The sequence below is a fragment of the Hibiscus syriacus genome, unplaced genomic scaffold (genome assembly GCF_006381635.1).
Source record: "Hibiscus syriacus cultivar Baekdansim isolate YM2019G1 unplaced genomic scaffold, ASM638163v2 tig00002840_pilon, whole genome shotgun sequence".
Classification (NCBI taxonomy): Eukaryota; Viridiplantae; Streptophyta; class Magnoliopsida; order Malvales; family Malvaceae; genus Hibiscus; species Hibiscus syriacus.
In genome coordinates, this window is record NW_024061947.1 from 6,793,948 (window position 1) to 6,813,150 (window position 19,203).

At 35.0% G+C, this 19,203-nt stretch overlaps 1 protein-coding gene across 1 annotated transcript; it reads right to left on the minus strand.

Moving 5' to 3' along the window:
- Window positions 1-1,146: 1,146 nt before the first annotated feature.
- LOC120155855 lies at window positions 1,147-5,946 on the minus strand. The gene is made up of 2 exons (XM_039167321.1): window positions 5,772-5,946; window positions 1,147-2,306 (listed from the first exon to the last, which is right to left on the minus strand). Exon 2 carries the CDS (start codon window positions 2,292-2,294, stop codon window positions 1,380-1,382), a length of 915 nt encoding a protein of 304 aa, XP_039023252.1. The 5' UTR covers window positions 2,295-2,306; window positions 5,772-5,946; the 3' UTR covers window positions 1,147-1,379.
- Window positions 5,947-19,203: the final 13,257 nt, after the last annotated feature.

Below are 19,203 nucleotides of genomic sequence, written 5' to 3' on the forward strand. Positions count from 1 at the left end.
GTTCTGATCCAATTAAGCACCTAAGTTTCTCAATTTTCATATTAACCCCAAATACAGGCTTCTCTTCATCCTTTATCAATGCCCTTATGTCATTCAAACTAATTTTTATTGAGCACAAATATCTCCAAATTAATTCTTGATCATCTTCAAATGAATTCAAATGGTCTGGATAAAATTAGGGTATTACAGATTTTAAAACATAAATACTATGAACAAATTTCCTTGAAATATTTATTACTTAAAAGATGCATCTTTAATTACTTTTTCTTTTCCAGGATATTATTTTAGTGAAGAAGGGTGATTTAATGTAAACAAAGACTCGGCATTAGAATGCGATAAAAATTGTCATCGGTGACAATTTTTTTGATAGAATGAACACAAATAAAGTTTCAAAATGAATGTCGTCAATAAAATAAATAATTAACTATAGAAAAATAAGAGTTTAGGGTAGGTATATACTCACTCTCAGAAAGCTGTATGTCTGCCGTCTTATGTCACTATAAGTCGAGCATGAAAAATATAGCAAGACAGAACATAAGTAACCAGATATACTTCTGAAAATTCACACACACAATGTTATGTGAATGCCAAGAAGATTAAGACAAACTTCCCGTTAGAAAAACTGACCTTATTATATCGAATCGAAATTCATGGAGTCCTAAAGTTTTTGTCATTCTAGTTGAAGCAATTGAAAAGGGTACAAATCTATTCCAACGTGAAATCATCAATGGACTTCATTCATTCTTCACATTAGATCCAAACGGTCATTATGAGAGGGGATAGCACAAGAGAAGGTAGTTTTCACGCAAAAATCAGATAGAATAAGATCCTCATGGGTCAGGCCCTACGGTGATCCAATCACCTTTAATTTCTTAGTTCATAGTATGGTTTGTTTGGTGCGAGCCGTCATTCAAATTTATTAAATCTAAAAATTAACCCAAATAGAATTTTTACACGAGAATCTTATCATCTTCACTTATTCTTTTAATAATAAAAAAAACCTAAATATTCAAACTTAATCTTAGTGTCAACTGAAGATCTGATATCAACAGGATGAGCATCGAGAAAACGTCGCCTACCAACTTCCAAACCAAAGAGACCAGTCATAGTAATAGAAAGAATGTTTGAATTCTTTTGGCTGCCAAATTGAACCCAACCCCCCAGATATTCCATAACAAATAACCTACTATAGAACCTACAGCCACCAGTGACCTACTGTCCTACAGTTCGTTCATTTACCAGCGGCATCACATCAAGTTACAATAAATCTCACCATGTGACCCGGTAGAAAATACATCTACTTATTCTCATGTGCGGTTAAGTAAATCTCCATTCATTGTATAGATAAACACACAAAGTTATCGGCTTCCGTTACGCCCTCAGGCCCAGGGGATTCGCCTTCGTCTTAGAGACCCCAACAGACGAGAATGCCTAGATCTAGCAGCTGGGGAAACTGCACGGAAAGCACGGTGCATCCCAAAACCTCCGTCATCGAATAGGTCATAATCCATGAATCTGCTATGCAACCTAACAGATGAGTCTAGGTGAAGGAAACCATCATCGAAAGGGTCATCTGAATCATATTCGTCTCTGAAGATACCACGAGATCCAGGCTCGAGCACATAATCCCCCAACACCACAGACCCCGGCACTGATGACATGATTGTACTGATTACATCATCCCGTGCTCTCTCATTCTCAAGCCTTTTCCATTTCTCTTCAAGTACAGGGTCCACTTCTCGAGGTCGTGCCAATGGGTGTTTTGCCTTGACATGTTTTTTGAGCTCTCTGTAAGTTCCAACAAAGGAGCACTTGTCTTGCATGCAGGATCTTTTTTTCCTATTGAGATATTTCCGTACAGGTTCTACCACCGTCCACCCCTTCACTTGTCCCCGACAGAGTGGGCATAGAAGCTCTGGTACTTCCATCTTTTCAACGGACTCTCCCACACCTGAAACAATACCTGAATTATCTACCGAACCACTGTCCACTGAAGTTACTGTAGTGTAGGCTTTCTTGTATTCCTCAAGGCAATTGGAAAAGCGCCGGCTAGTGGCACACATGTAAGGGCGGCAACCATTGTCGTAAGAGGAACAGAGGAGGAGAACAGCATTGTGAGGAAACTCTAGACAAACGGAACATTTTGCAGTTTCCCAATCTTTCTTCTCTGAAGCTTTTGAACATTTTTTCTGTTGGGTGCCTTTGCCAGCCTTCCTAGGGTAAGATGGCAATAGATAATGATTCACCATTTTTTGGCGTGAATCAGACTTTCGCACTTTGCTAACTTTGGCCATTTGCAATTTTACCTAAAGAACGGGAAAGGTAAAAATAAGATCTGATGCACTTAAAATAGAACTTTTTTGTAAAAAATAGTCAATAATAATATGACTAGCACTTTACACTGAGTTAACAACTTGATCCCATATTCCACATTTTATAATGGGACTATGGAAGAGCCTATAAAAACTTTTTGATGCCAGAAAACAAAATGCAGTGCATGCACTTAATGCAGACTTCAAATTTAGCAGAACAACAACAATAACGATGTCCCGTGTTTCCAGTACAAAACAGGGCTAAAACCTGAGAACTAAGTAGATGTGAATGGGAAAGTATATTAGCATCAGAGAAGAAAGTTCATTGGCAGTTGCAAACTTTAGTTTTCGATGTTAGTTATGTGTAAGGAGCAGTCAGTTAGGATTTCGTTTAATAATCATACATGCTATAGCTTAGGTTATAAACAGGTTAAATCTACCACTTACACATTCACATCTTATAGCAGGCCTTAGGTTTGTTGTACATTTATGTTCTGATTTAATACCAAAAAAAAATAGTCTCTCTAGGGAACGAGAGATTATTGTTAACATGGGTGTGTGTTCTCAGAAAAAATTACACCAAACCTACTTTAAAATTCACACATCTAAGGCAACAAAGAAAGGAATTCAATGCCAAAAATTTGAAAACCAATATTAGTAGACTTGTTGACTCAGACTAAAGAAGCTGAACTACTGTTTGAAATTTCCTGCTATTCCTACTTTAACGAGTGATAAATGTACTGTTTGTGTTAACTAAAAACTGAAAATGAACACACTTTCAACTAACAGTAAGATCTCTAATTAAAGAAAAATATGGTATCATTATCAGGCAGCTAGAAGATACATCTTCAGCACAATCAACAATGTTGAGACAATGTAACATCTGGGATCTTAGTTGATAATAAATGGACATGTCTGTCGAGAGAAAAAAGAACACAGAAGGATCTTTTAGGTCATGTCAAAACATGCAGCACCATCCTCATTTGTGTTCTTAGATGGCATATACCAAAATGTCAATACTATGAAAATCCACACAGGTCAGTTCACTGAAGTCAAGTTTGGGAACATAGAATTCAAAAAGAGGGTAACTTGGGTGATAGAACACTTATAAATGTAACAGTCATGATTACAAATGAAATGCCAATCTAAATCTTCAAGTTCAAGTTTCCGAACAGAAGTAGAGCATCAGACTATCAGAGACCAAATTTGTTGTTGGCAGATTATATATGATGTTTGAAATTATTAATAATACTACCACTAACAGCATCACAAAGACACTCCAGATATTTAAAGAAAAGCACAAATTTATTTGTGTGACCAAGTTAGCTTCTTTATATGTTTTCTGTGACATAACTGAATATTAATGATATATGATAACTTGATAAGGCAAATAACAAGAAAAGTCACAACGGGAAGTCACAACTAAAACTAAAAATATGCTGCACAAATCACCTCCAGAGAACTGTTTCAAAGTGGAAGCACCCTTGCTCACTGAAATTAGAAATAGGGGCCAAGTTTACAAGTAAAATGGTGCCAAGCACGATATGGAAGTGCATAAAGTTTTAAATTCATTACCACTTTCTATTCTTTTACCATTACACAGTTAGCACCCTTGCCCTACATGGCTACACCCCAGGCTATCCTAACCCACCCCATAGCATAAACTGGATGGCAGCCACCAGATCAAGAAACGGTCCAACCGTTTGAAGCCTTGACCTCTTGGTGAGTTTCCATTGAACTCGCCAAAGAATTGCTGGTTGCAAGTACACATTCTACCATCATGATATCTTTACAAATAATCTGGAACAATCAAATTATATCCAAAAAATTTCTTTCTAACTTACAACTATCAAGGACATGTATCATCTTTGATGGAATTCCTAACATAAGTTATGACGAAGCTTGTACAAATTTAAGAAAAAGTTTAAACCAAAGAACATAAGACAAAATGATCATACTGCTTTTATGTATAAAAAAAGGTAAAAAGCCTGCTCAAGAGTGCTAATAAGTAAGAAATTGCTAAAAAAAAGTAATTCCATCTTTAAAAACTACCTCCATCCTATATTCCTATAACTAAAACCGTTCCTTATTTTAAAAAGTTTCCAACCAAAGTAGTACAAGATGTCACTTCTAAATCAAGATCTAAACTATATGGTACATTTTCTAAAATGATTTAAATGTGAATAAGCTGCAAACTTCTAAAATATGCTTAAAGCACACAGAGTCCAGAAAACATTTTTTTGAGAAATTAAATATTCCGAAATCAATAATAAATCAAAGCTAAATTAGCAAATAGCAAGTAAAACTGTAAAAAAGCTTTCTAAAATCGTAAAACAAAATAAAATCACATATAAATGACTGGTCTCTCTTTACAAATAAAGATAGTAGGAAACAATGGAAGAGGCAAAAAATATAACTTTATAACATACTGCATTCCGTCATCCTATTGACCAGATAGAACATAAATATTTTAGGGAAAAAGAAAAATGAAGTGAGAAAAACATAACAGTGGAAGTGAAAATGTACGTACTATGATTACATTTAAAAAAGTCCTAAAAGCAAAATGTATAAGAATACAAAAGCAAATATGGTTTCACATTTAACTTATTTATTAATTGTTACCAAAGTTTTGCCTTTTATTTTTGCTTGTAAATTATAAAAAATATATAAAAGAATAAACAATTTAGCAGCAGCAAAGCAATGTTTCGAGTGTAAACTCTATCCTCTGAAATGCAACATCAAGAACAATCCAAATCATTTCTCATTACTCTTGGGGAAAAATTTGAAGTGCAACCCTATAATTGTTGAAAGCAATCATACTTTACACACTTATATGAGGCAAATCTGCTTAAACTGTTGTGAAATTATATATATGAGCACAAGATAATTATCAACATTTTTTTACCAAATACAAATCTATATATATATATATGAGGCAGATCTGCTTACACTGTTGTGAAATTATATTAGCTTTACACACTTATATCTAACTATTCATTCGAGACAAAAATTTCCGCTATTAAACATGTTGGGGGGGGGGATCTTATAGACATAAAGATTTGAAATTCTAGGTGCAGGAATTGGATTCGAGTTAAATAAATACAAATTGTATAAAAAATGATGAAAGCTAATTAATCCGGCTTTACACTAACGTAATTAGATGCCCGTATATATAAAAGCTTAATTTCTAATCAAAGACGCGATCAAAGGGGCAGGAATAGGTGAAGCTGATTAAGTTATAAATATATAAAAGAGGAAATAAAGAAATCAAGATTTAAAACCCTAGGATAAAACATTCAAAATTTGTAAAGCGCGATCAGAACACTGAAGATTAAAAAAAGTGCAACATCTTCCAAAAGCAAATACGATCGAAATTGGGAAAAAGGAAATAATAATCAGATTGAATGAATGAGAAAGATCTAGAGTAAAGATGGGAAGGGAAATCGGAATCAAGCATACCTCGATCTGGGACCGTGGATTTGAATGTTCCGAAGACGAATGGGGGGAAAGAGAGTTTTGGGAGAGACTATATTGAAAAATCGAGGGATAAAGGAACGAAGCCGAAGTTTGTGAAAGGAGCGAGAAAGTCGATGTCTCCTTTCCCCTTGCTGCTTCAATTCCTTCTGCCGCTGTACATACAAGGATTTTTAGATTTAACCTTATTTTATTTTCTTATTTAGTGGTTCTTTTAACTTGCCTAATTAAAGATAATCTTATATTGTTATTATTATTTTAAGATAAGTATCATTAAATTTAAATATATTCTTTAAAAATATATTAAATACGCATTTTTAATTACCTTAATGCATTTGCTAATAAAAGTAGAGATGAGCATGGGTCGGGTTGGATTTTTGGTCCATCCGACCTGAGAGCAAGGAGTCCTCCACCCAAGACCCGACCTGACCCGACTAAAATAAGTTTTCACTAGACCCGAACCCGACCCAATATATAACTTAAAAATCCGACCCGAAATAATAATAAAATTATTTTTATTCAATAAAAACTGTGACTTAATTGAAAAAAAGTAATATATAGAGGGGTATTATTGTAATTATTCCTAAATATTTAAGGTAAAATTATATATTTTTTAGGTCGGGTCGAGTATTTTTCACCCTAAACCCGAACCCGACCCGTACATCACATTTAAAAAAATCTGACCCGAATCCAAAATTTTAAAAAAAAATCGACTCGATCGGATCGGGTTGGAACCCGTCGGGTTCGGATCCTATGTCTATCCCTAAATAAAAGTATTAATTTTTATTGTGACTAAGAGATATAATTGAACATTTATAATTACGTAGATATGATATCATTTTGTAATTGTTATGACAAATGAATTATTCTGAATTAACTATAATAAAAACATTTCAATTGCACAAATGATAAATAAATTAAATGACATTAGCAATATGAAAATTGTTGATCAGACTAATTAAACTTTTAATCAAGGTATTTTATATTTGCAAGAGAGAATTGAGTATATTATTTTAATTTATATGTTGAGATTTATGGGATAGGGAAAATAAGAGAATACGTGACGTTAATTTTGTAGAAATTAGTTGGTAGCTTTCAATTGAAAGACGAGGTTTTTAATATATATATATATATATATATATATATTGAATTATTTGAGTTAAATATAAAATGATACCTACTTAAAAAATAATCATTAATAACATAAACTTTATTGATGTAAATTTTTTAATTTGACTATTCTAGGAAAAACAATATTTTTATATGGATTCTGATTTATTAAATATAATAAACGGAAAAGTATGCAAATAGTCCTCTAATTATAAGGTACTGTTTTATTAAGTCCATCAATTATTAAAAGTAACAAAATGATCCTTCAACTATAGAAATGTTGCTTTGTTAAGTCCCTAGACAATTGAAAGTTACAAATGGTCACCTAACAATTCATTATGTTCCAAACTCGTCTTTTTTCGTTAAAAATTATCGGTTGTTTAAGTTGGACGTTAACATGATGAATAGGATATGATAGTCATTTGAGGTTCTAAGATCAGATTTTATCATATCACAGTTATTAGGTTAAAGTTCAACTCAGAATATCATCCATTTTTAACGGAAAAAGACGAGTTTGTAACATAATGAATAATTAAATAATCATTTTGTAACTTTTAATAGTCGAGGGACTCAACAAAGCAACACTCTATAATTGGATAACCATTTTGTAACTTTTAACGCGATGGAGATGTGTTGTACTTCAGGGGTCATTTATACGTACCCCTAGATACTCAGTTGCGCAGTAAGGTTCTCCACGAGTCGCATTGCAGTCCCCTCAAAGTACACCCAGGCAATAACAAGATGTATCAAGAGTTTCATCGGTTGTACTATTGGTCGGGTATGAAAAGAGAAGTGTTAGAGTTCATCGCTAGGTGTCTAGTGTGTCAGCAGGTGAAAGTGGAACGCCAAGTTCCCTCATGATTGCTTCAACCCAGACAGAGACAAGACGCAGTTCAGGTCATAGTAGATCGACTAACCAAATCAGCTCACTTCCTCCCAGTTAGGATGGACTATACCTTAGAGAGGTTAGCTCAGTTGTACATCCGTGAGATAATGAGGTTTCATAGCGTGCTGACCTCCATCATATCAGATAGAGACCCTCGATTCACTTCTCGCTTCTAGGAAGCCCTCCACAAATCCTTAGGCACCAAACTACACTTAGCACAACTTTCCATCCTTAGACAGATGGCCAATCAGATCGAGTTATCCAAATTCTTGAGGACATACTCAGGTGCATAATCATTAATCTCGAGGGTAGTTGGGAGGACCACTTGCCATTAGTGGAGTTTACCTACAACAACAGTTTTTAGTCGAGCATTTAGATGGCTCTGTATAAGGCCTTATATAGGCGCAATTGTAAGACTCCACTATGTTAGACAAAGCTCAGTGAGGATGAGATAGTGGGGCCATACTTGATCAGAGTGACAAATGAGAAAGTTCAGATGATCCAGAGCCAGCTAAAGGAAGCTTCAGACACATAGAGGTCTTATGCAGATTTGAAGCGTAAGGACATCGAGTTCGTAGTTGGGGACAATGTGTTCCTCAAGGTTTCCCCATGAAAGAAAGTGCTCCTCTTGGGCGTAAAAAAGTTGACTCCTTGCTTTATAGGACCTTATGAGGTACTCGAGAGAATCAAAACAGTGGTCTACAGGTTAGCCTTACCACTAGAGTTGTAATGCATTTACAACGTGTTCTAAGCATCTATGCTCAGGATATATGTAACACACTCAACCCGTACTCGACCCGGATACGTGTACGAGGTGTCACATTGACTTTTCAAACTTTGACTCTTGACAAAATTCAAAGAAAATTTAAAACTTTCATTAAAGTAAAAACAGTTTAGTTACATAATTTGACCACAATAACCAAAATCGATCAGAGCATATTTAACTCAATCAATTAGTACATGCCAAATATATTCAAAATAACAAAAATCATTTAACTCATCTATTTTCTGATCTGAAATCTTGTAAGGGAGATGCTGACCTGTATTGCTCCTCACAGCTTCTATATTCACTTTCGGTAACCTGCGGGTGAAACACTCACACGCTAAGTCGATGACTTAGTGAGGCATAAAGAAAACACATCTAATGGAATTCATACCCACTAATCATGCATGACTGTTTTATGCTATCAAATTATACAACTCATTTACATATACATCAACATATATTCATGTATATTATGTAACAGATACCAAAACCCCTATCACACATATATCATATCATGCAATTCATATCATGCAATTCATATCACACATCATATACATATATCACATACATTGTTCTCATATCACCAACCTGTTTATCCTTACTAATTCCCTTGTCATTACTTCAATTTCGTCATATGAGCATTTAATGAATATAAACATATTATATATTTTTTAATATGCCACAATACATTACTAATTTATATAATCATATAATACATAAACGCATAGCATCTCATATCACCATGACATATATGCACTTCTACCATGTCATGAGAAATACACATATCATTATATCAAATTATGTTCTCTTTTCAAAGCCCATGTACACATATGAGAACTATAGATATGTGAGTCTATAGAGGTTGTGCATTATGCTGTCACCAGAGCTCGTATAATTGCACCGAAGTGCCACGTAGAATTGCACCGGAGTGCCGCGTAGAATTGCACCGTAGTTCCATATAATAATGTCCATAAGGACCACATATCATTCCTTAAGAATCATATACATATACTAGGGATCAAGTATGTGTCTCACCAGACTTCACACATGTTCCAAAGAATACATATATGTCCCGAAGGACCACATATCATTCCTTAAGAATCATATACATATGCCAATGATCAAGTATGTGTCTCACCAGACTTCACACATGTTCCAAAGAATACATATATGTCCCGAAGGACCACATAGACCCTCGACTCTTGGCATGGCAACTATACCCCTAGCTCTCATGACACATAACATGGGCATTAATATTTATGTTAACATACATTCACATATACACATAGTCATGTAGTTCTTTCACATAGCTCATCGTCATATAAATCTCATATCACATATACATATAAACACATGGTTCACTTACGCGTATAACATTTTCATATAATCGCATAGTCATATAATATTTCATATAACATATATTTTCTCTTTCATATATCTCATATCATGTATCATATCTTGTGATCATATAATCATGTTACTTATAATCACATAACTTCTACTCATAGGGTTCAACATCATTAAACTTAGTTCACTTTTTCATATTATCATACATTTATATACTCTTATATGTCCTATCAATAACCTATAAACTTACTCATATTCTCATATATACTATTTTAATATAATTTGTATAGTAATATTCTATAATTGTATCATATAATGATTTTACCCAAGTACTCCTTTATAAAGTTTATATTACAGGTTCAATTAGTATCATTCTATCCTATAAATAATTTCCACTTATTTTATATCATTTTCCCTTTTCACTCACATAAACCATCTATTTATTTAGTTCAATTTCTCATGACTTCCACAATACTCTTTAATAAAACTTTGTAGCTCTTCACTTTAATACATAAACCATAGTTTCCTTTAATTTATCAATCTTCTCTATATAACTTATGTATCCTTATTTATGCCCTCGAATTCATACTATTCTCTTAGAGTCTCCTAACATTTCTCGTATAATCACTTATACCATATCATATGACTTATACTTGATTATCTTATTCTCTCATGTTCATTTCAATTCTTATGACTCTATCATGTAACTTATTCCATGTTCTTCCATTATTACATAATAAAGTCTTACATAAATCATATAGCATATACAAAGCATATCATTATCTTTAGTCATGCATACATACAATCAATGTAATACATATAATCACATATAGTTATAACCAACACATAATCATGTCTATGACTTCATGCATATTACTATAGGAAATAGACTCATCGCAAGTCTTATTTCCATTAAACACTACATGTCACTAGTATGCACTCACCTTGGCCTCACTAGTCAATTTCAATCTCTTATCTTTCCCTTGATCGATCTTACTTGCCAAATGTTTCGGAATTGCTTTACGCGCAGAATCTACATAAATGTACATTTTGAGGCAATCATTAGATACCTACACCTTGTAATTGGATACTAGCAACTTAAACGAACTTATTAAACCCATATTCACAATTTTCCTTTAGGGGGAATCGGTTCCCTCCTGTGGGGGAATCGGTTCCCCTATGAGATTCTGGAATTTCTGGTTCGTTTGAGGGGGTATCGATTCCCCTTGAATGGGTACCGATTCCCCTAGCCCATAAATCATATTTTCAACACGAAATTTACTTCATTTCATCTTAAACACTTCATATTTCAACCTCTTTCATATACTAAACTCAAACACACATACTTAAGCCCATTTGTACTCATTTAACCCATTTTAATTCTCAAAATCCTCTCATCTTAATGAAATTCAATAATTATACTCAAATTTCAACATGTTCTAAATTCCTTTCTATCACTCCAAATCTCTTAATTCAACTATTGACAAGTCAAATTCAACTTAAAATTCAACTTATCAACTTTATTTCAAGATTTCATTCAAAAACTCAAAATCTTTAATCTATCCTAATTCCACCATCCTTTGTTTTTAAGATGATTTAAGCTTTCCTTAAGCTTGATCATCCAATAATCATAACCAAATCCTAAATTCAGCAAAATATCAACTAACAAGAGATCTTACCTTTGCTTATGGCTTCACAGTGGAAAAGAAGAGAATGAAGAAGAGAAGTCTGGAACTCTCTCATATTTCCCACGTTTATATAATACTCAAAAAGGGAAGATAAAAATCTTTCCCATGAAAAGACCATTTTGCCCCTTTAGTTCATCTATCTTTTCTATTTAATCCAATATTAAAATTCTTTACTTAAATCCCGAGACTTTTAATTTCATTTTCTAAATTGAACACAAAACTTTCAAAGTTTGTAATTTAGTCACTGACCCTGATTTGGGATGTTACAATATATCACTCCGATCCTTCACACGTCATGCCCTTAGAACAGGTTGAGGTCAGGTTAGATATGATCTATACAAAAGAACCAGTCAAAATTATGGCAAGCGAAGTGAATGAGTTAAGGAACAAGAGGATTCCTTTGGTTAAGGTGTTATGGAGGAACTATGGAGTCGATGAAGTGACTTGGGAAATCGAGTAGGACATGCAGCTTTAGTATCCTCAAATCTTCTACCTAGGTAAATTTCGAGGACGAAATTTTAATTAGCAGGAGAGAGTTGTAACTCCTCAGATCCCGTGTTAGGAGTTTTGGGCTAACCCGAAAAAGGCCTTGGATTAATTCTCTAGCTTGTATGAAGCTTTGACCCAATTTGAGGTAGATTTGGTCTTGAGTTAAGCCCAATAAAGAGTAAAAATGATATTTTTAGTTTACAGTCAGAATCAGAGGGACCAAGGGAGTAATTCGACCCTTGTTCAAAATTATAGTTGAAAACCTTTAATTGAAGATGATATCACGTCAGCTTCTCTTCCTCATTTTCCCAACTCTCCTTTGTCATATTCTCCACCCAAAGTCTTCATCTTTCTTCTTAGAAAGCTTGAGCAATGTGGACGTTTTAGTTTATTTCCAGATTTCTTCTTTAAACAATGGTAAGAACCAGATTCTCCTCTTTCCAAGCTTCATTTTAGACCTACTATTGCAAGGATTGGAAATGAACGCCAAAAATATGTTTTATGGGGGATTAAGGTTTTTAAGATTTAAACATGTTTTTAGTAATCTATAGGCTTATGAAGTGTTCTTATTACTTTTTGAACCATTAAACTCAACTAGTAACCTTTACATTTGATTCTTGTCTAGTGAGAGAGGTTGGTGAAAGCTCTCAAGCAAGAGGAAATGAGAAGCTCACCTTGAGGTGAACTTTGGACACCCTTAGCAGCTTAGAAACATCATGTAACTTACTTCTAACTCATCTATACCACTTGTAGTTCATTTAGGTGAGTTTTGATAGGTGCATAAGCTTGAAACATGTTCATGGTAATTTGCATCGTTTAAGTGTTTTCAGTATGTTCAAGATTTATTTATGACCCATAATATCAAATAAAAACACTTAAACATCAGTTGAGGACCTCAATGAGACATTTGGGGTTAAACAAAGTTGAGTATTTGGGTATCAACTCTGGAGATAGCATGGAAGGATCCCCGAATCGACAAGTTACCACTCTTATTACCACTGTCCCGATAGAGGGAAGTGAAGAATGAAGAGTCTTCCTTGCATAGGATTTCATCATCATAGCACCAGACGTCGTTAATAAGCTTCAAAGCTTGAATACGAATGGATTTCCTTCTAAAGAGAACACGCATATGGTAGTACTTTGTGTTGCGATCACCCTTGTTGATCCAAGTACTTCTCGATTTTTTAATCCAAAGCAATTCCTCATGGTCAAGAAGTTCCTCAAGTTGGGTTCGGACCTTGATCTCCTCAGCTAAGGATAGATCATCGACTTTCCTGTCAAGCTTCTCTTGAATCCTGGCAAGATGAGCCTTGAGCTTCTTATTTTCCTTGAAAATATTGTCGTATACATCCTTGTTCCAAATAGTGAAAAGGTTTGTAAAATAATTTATAGAGTATGGGATATTACCATTAACATGCCATTTCTCTTGAACAAACTCATTGAACTTTGGGTGCTTTATCCAACTAGCTAGAAACTGAAAAAGTCGCGGTCTGCGATGTGACGGAAAGCCACCCGAATAAAGAATAGGTCGATTGTCAGATTTGATGCACGAAAGGTGTTGGATATAAGCCATAGGATCCAACAAAACCCATCATTCGTTAGCAAGCATACGATCAAGGCGTTTGAAAACCCCACCCCACATCCAAGTGAATTGGGCCCCTTTAAATCCCATGTCGAGAAGCTTGTAATAGTTCATTAGATTGCGAAAAAAGGTGCAACCCGATCCCTTCCTCGAACCATCTCGTTTCTCATTGCTAGTTAAAATAACATTTAAATCACCCGGGAGAATCTAAGGCACATTAACCGGAATGCAAGGGTCGCGTAGATCAATCCAAAGAGCCATCCGTTTCTGTCTTTCCAGGCTACCATAAACGGAGGTAACAAAGAAAGGTTTAGAGTGCTTATTCCAGTATAATTTCACCGTGATATGCTACGGATGGGCAGCAACCACCATTACGATGAGCAGCTTGTTCCATAGAAGCCAAATACCACTGGAGAATCCCACAGCTTTCACCCGATAAGAGTTATTGAAACTCGTTTTTGCAATTACTTGATCAACCATTCTTCCACTTATCCTAGTTTCGAGCTAGGCTACCAGGTGAGGTCGATGTTCATCAGTGTACTCTTTAAGGATCTTGGTAAACCTGTGACCACCTCAACCCTGATAATTCCACGACATTAGTCTAGAATCCATAAGAAAATAATTGAGGGTACCGATTATTTCGAGCTATTCCCTAATTTGGTAGAGCTCGTCTCCTTCATGAGCTGTCCATGGATTTGATCCTGTAAGCTTTGCACCACACTGTTCAAGGCAGCACGAACGGATAATTGGCCCTGGAGTTTACCCTTGGACTTGGAGCCCTTATTTCGAATAACATAAGGACCTGATCTACCCGGAGGTTTGGTGATTCACTTAGGGCTGGAGTTATATTTCTGTTGAGGAGCCTTGGGGCCACTTGTTCCATGATCACCTTTGAATAAATGCTGATCCGGGGCGATGGTGGTCTGGGATGTGGCACCTTCCATTCCTAAAGAATTCACAAAAATAGAATTAGAATTTGTAAGGAAATTTGATCCATAAAGAGTAACCACTTTAGGCAAATTAGAGTTTTGATCCATAGAAGAAAATGTTTGTTGCATGGAATTGCTAAGAATGTCCTCGTGCATGGGGGAAGGAACGGGGTTCGACAGCTCGTGGGGCCCAACGGTATTATGAGCTTTTGTACAACACTACAGCAAAACTGATATGTAGCGGCGTTTTTAGCGGCGTTTGGAGAGAAAACGCAACAAAAGTTAAACATATAGCAGCGTTTACAATCGTAGCGCCACAAATTGATATTTTAGCGGCGTTTGTTGTAAAAACGCTGCAATAGAGTTGACATATAGCGGCGTTTTTACAACAAACGCCGCAATAGAGTGATAAATTAGCGGCGTTTATACCAAAAACGCCGCAATATATTAACATATAGTGGCGTTTTAGCCAAAACGCCACAATAAATCGGTAAATTAGCGGCGTTGCGTTTATACCATAAACGCCGCAATAGATTACACATATAGTGGCATTTATTCTTAAAACGCCGCAATATTTATAATAAATAGTGGCGTTTTTAGACAAACGCCGCAATAGTGTTAATCAATAGTGGCATTTTTACAAAAACACCGCAATAGTTTTAATCAATAGTGGCGTTTTTTTAACAAACGCCACAATAATGTAATCAATAGTGGCCTTTTTTTGTATAAACGCCACAAAATATTAAATATATAGTCCTCCTTTTTTCCTACCCGAACCCTAAAATCATTTAAACTCTTCTTCCATCAAAGCTTCTTCTCTAGAACAACAATAGCTCTCAAACGATTCCTACGACGTCGTCGTTTGTATGTCCCGGCGACCAAATCAGGCCTCTCATCGACGAACTATAACACAACTGCACGGTTTGATCCCTCTTATCTTTAATGATCTTTTTCATTTTTTTAGTCTTCTGAAAATGGGGAAAACCCAAAAAGCTAACGTATTTGAGAAAAAAAGAGCAGGTATTGCCTTGAGTAAGAGAAATTATCGTCGACGGAATTTCTAAGTGGCGTTTGTATTATCTGAAAATGGGGAAAACCCAAAAAGCTAACTTAAAATCAACTAATGTTTCTCCATATATTGTTTATACATATATCAGTCAATTTAGTTGATGTACAATAGAAATGAAATATGTAAAATATACTAATATTATCTAAATAAAAGGTAATTAGCGGCGTTTGTATCTAGAAACGCCATTATAGATCTAACATTTTGTAGCGTTTGTATCCAAAAACGCCGCTATAAACTCTACTTTAGTGGCGTTTTGAATGCAAACGACTCTAAAGACACGTACTTTAGTAGCATTTTTATATAAACGCCGCTATAAACTAGTACTTTAGTGGCGTTTTTATACAAACGCCGCTATAGACTCTTACTTTAGTGGCGTTTTGAATGCAAACGCCGCTATAGACTCGTAATTTAGTGGCGTTTTGAATACAAACGCTGCTAATGACTCGTACTTTAGTGGCGTTTTTATACAAACGCCGCTATAGACTCGTACTTTAGTGGCATTTTTAATGCAAACGTCTCTATAGACTCGTACTTTAGTGGCGTTTTGAATACAAACGCTGCTAATGACTCGTACTTTAGTGGCGTTTGTATTTACAAACGTCACAATTTTACAGTTTCTAAGTGGTCTCCAAGTGGCAAATAAGAAATTGTGGTATTGAGGGCCGATGGGCGTTTGCCATCATTAGGCACGGCTCTAATTTCCATAAAACCGTATCCTTTTTCTCCGTCGTAACTTTTCTCCAGCCCCGCCCTCAACCCAGGCCGGGAACTTCTTTGAATTCAAAACACTAGTTACGGTTTCCCAATCCCACCTACATAAACAGATAAACTAACATTTGCTACCAAAACCTAATCTCAGGCTTTTCCAAACTAAAAAAACTATGCCATCTCCAATCCTGCCCATATCAAACCACCCTTCCTCCTCTGTACCACCACCCAAAACGGTGGTCAAAGCTAAGATCGATGCTGTCCCATCGACAACCCTCCGCAACTCCTCCCAATTCGAACCTGACAGGGCCATTACGCCTCTCCTACATAGAGTTTCCAGTTACAATTCAACAAGCGACCTTAACAACAACTCTAATGTTTCTTTTGCTAATAACCACCAGCAGAGATCTCGCCGAATTCCCAGCGATAGCTCCCTCGCTTTGCTATCCGATTAGTCTCCCCGCCAGTCTATTAGCCGGGAATTGGGCCTTGCTGCTGCCGATACCTTTCTCCTTTCTCGATTATGTGTGAAGCTTTTCTGCTATCTCGGGTATGATTCTTTTCCTGTCCATTGTGATACTTTATATGCTTATTTGTTTTGTTAGTCATTTTGAAATTCTTGTTTTCGTATGTTAAATATTTCTCATAGATTGAGTGCCATGAACTTTTGTTTGAGGTGTTCTGATTCTTTCTATTTTGTAAAATGCTTAAGTACTATTTCTGGGATCCATATTCAGCGTTTCATAACAACTTTTTATTGATCGGATGGTGCCAAAATCTTCGTACTAGCGTAGAATGATAGAAACGGGAAAATAAGGACCAACCATTTGGTTTTAGTGGCTCCTTGCTATGTTTTCTATTTATTAGAAAGCAGAACAGGTTTCCTTTACTGACTATCTGGGTTTGGAATGTGCTGCAATACCTGAAGCTGTAAGGGATGTATCTTTTTATGATATTGATTGATGACCATTTATGTAAAGCTCCCTACACACCAGCTCTTCATTTCTTCAAGAACTTGTATAGGTTCAAACACATATCCAGACATCAATATGGAGTACGATACTCCAAATATATGAAAAATGTACTTACAAAAATTGCCCATATTCGACACTAATGCTCAAGTCCATGTTACATTTGAAAATCTAATAATGATTATTGAGGAAGCTTTACTTCTATTATTGTCAAGACCCGTTCAAAGTTTTCAAGAAGAAATGTAGCACTTTCATCTCAAGGAGACCTAGAAGAATCTTTGTCCGCTAGGACAAAAGTGAAGTAAGATGGTTAAGCTGAAATTGAAGGTAAAATTTTCAGCATGATCAGACAATGAATCAGTTGGCTGAGTAGTGAAGATGTAGGAACAGAGTTTCATGCATTGTAGTTCAAGAAAATTCTTGATGAATGCAAGAAGATTATAAAAGAATTCTTTAATGGGATACAATTATTTAATAAACTCAATTTTTGGTGTTGGTCAAAAGAGAAGAGTAGAAGTATCAATTCCCATACACAAGGCTTTGAACTTCAAGATTAGAGTGCCTTTATCATTTTTATGTCGCACAAGGACTTAGGGGTTTTTTATTTTTTGAAATTACTGTCAGCTGAGATTCCCATATATTTGTTACTGTAAACTGATTGTTGTTATAAGCTGGCCATTCAAGCATTCTTAAGAATTGCATATAGAAGCCTTCGTGATTTGATGATCGTGAAATTTAACATGTTCTCTTCTTTTATTATCAGCTAGACTCATGTTTAGTACACATTATCTGCAGAATTTTTTTTCTTAGCTTGTTTAGTTTTAAAGTTCTTATTAGGGCAATTATTTGTCTATTTAGGGCATGTAATGATCGCATAATAAAATTTCGTTATCTTACATTCTGTTGGTCTCACATCAAACTTCTTTAAAATGTGTTACCTTTGGTTTTATCAATTTTACTCGTCATTCATCTTCTTTTTTATACTTCTTCTATTCTCGAATTTCAAATGTAATGTTTCTTGATCAGCCATGTTTTTCATGTATATTAAATTTATTCTCAATGGGATTCTAAAGTGACTATATCTCCATATATTTTTTTGGGTACAAAGTCTGTAAGTTGTATTTTGATTAATGGTTCCAGGTGCAAACTTTAGCACTGCTCACTCTATAATATTTTGGAATATTGTGTAAAATATTATTGTTTGGTTATTTACAACATAACCGCTTTACGTGGTGTAAATCTTGATATTTATAAGGATCGGTCCCTTATTCAAAAGCCTCATTGATTACTGTTTTAAATTTATGCTTCAAGTGTCCTATTTCTCATAGTTGGAATCTTCATGCAGAAATTTTCCACAGGGCACAATAAGTGCCATGGTGGAAGATGCTTCTCAAGGCATCTCATTCGTTTGCAATAATATTGCTGAATATGGAGGTGATCCCAACAGGTAGATGATCAGTAATGTTCCCTTTTTTTATTAATTTGAATCATTATATTTAATATTATATTCGTGGTTTCTCTTTTTAGGATTTATCTTATGGCAGCTTGCGCACTTATAAACCAGGCAATCAAATAAGCTAGCTAAGGCAGTACTTCTTGGAGTGTGTCCCAGATAAAAGCTTATTTTGGTTTATCTGGAGGGTAATTATTAAAATTTTATAATCGAGGAACTTTATTACCCGCATGAAGTGGATATGGGCACTAAAACAATACAGTTAATTTTTTCCCTGTTCTGTTATCATTAATCTGGTCCTGAAATTTTAAGTTAATTTTGAATATAGCTTTCATAATAATAATAATAATAATAATAATAATAATAATAATAATAATAATAATAATAATGATGATGATGATGATGATGGAACGACTTTT

Excerpts from the sequence above, each read along its gene's own strand:
- LOC120155855 (XM_039167321.1), bottom strand. The coding sequence starts at position 2,294 with ATGGCCAAAGTTAGCAAAGTGCGAAAGTCTGATTCACGCCAAAAAATG.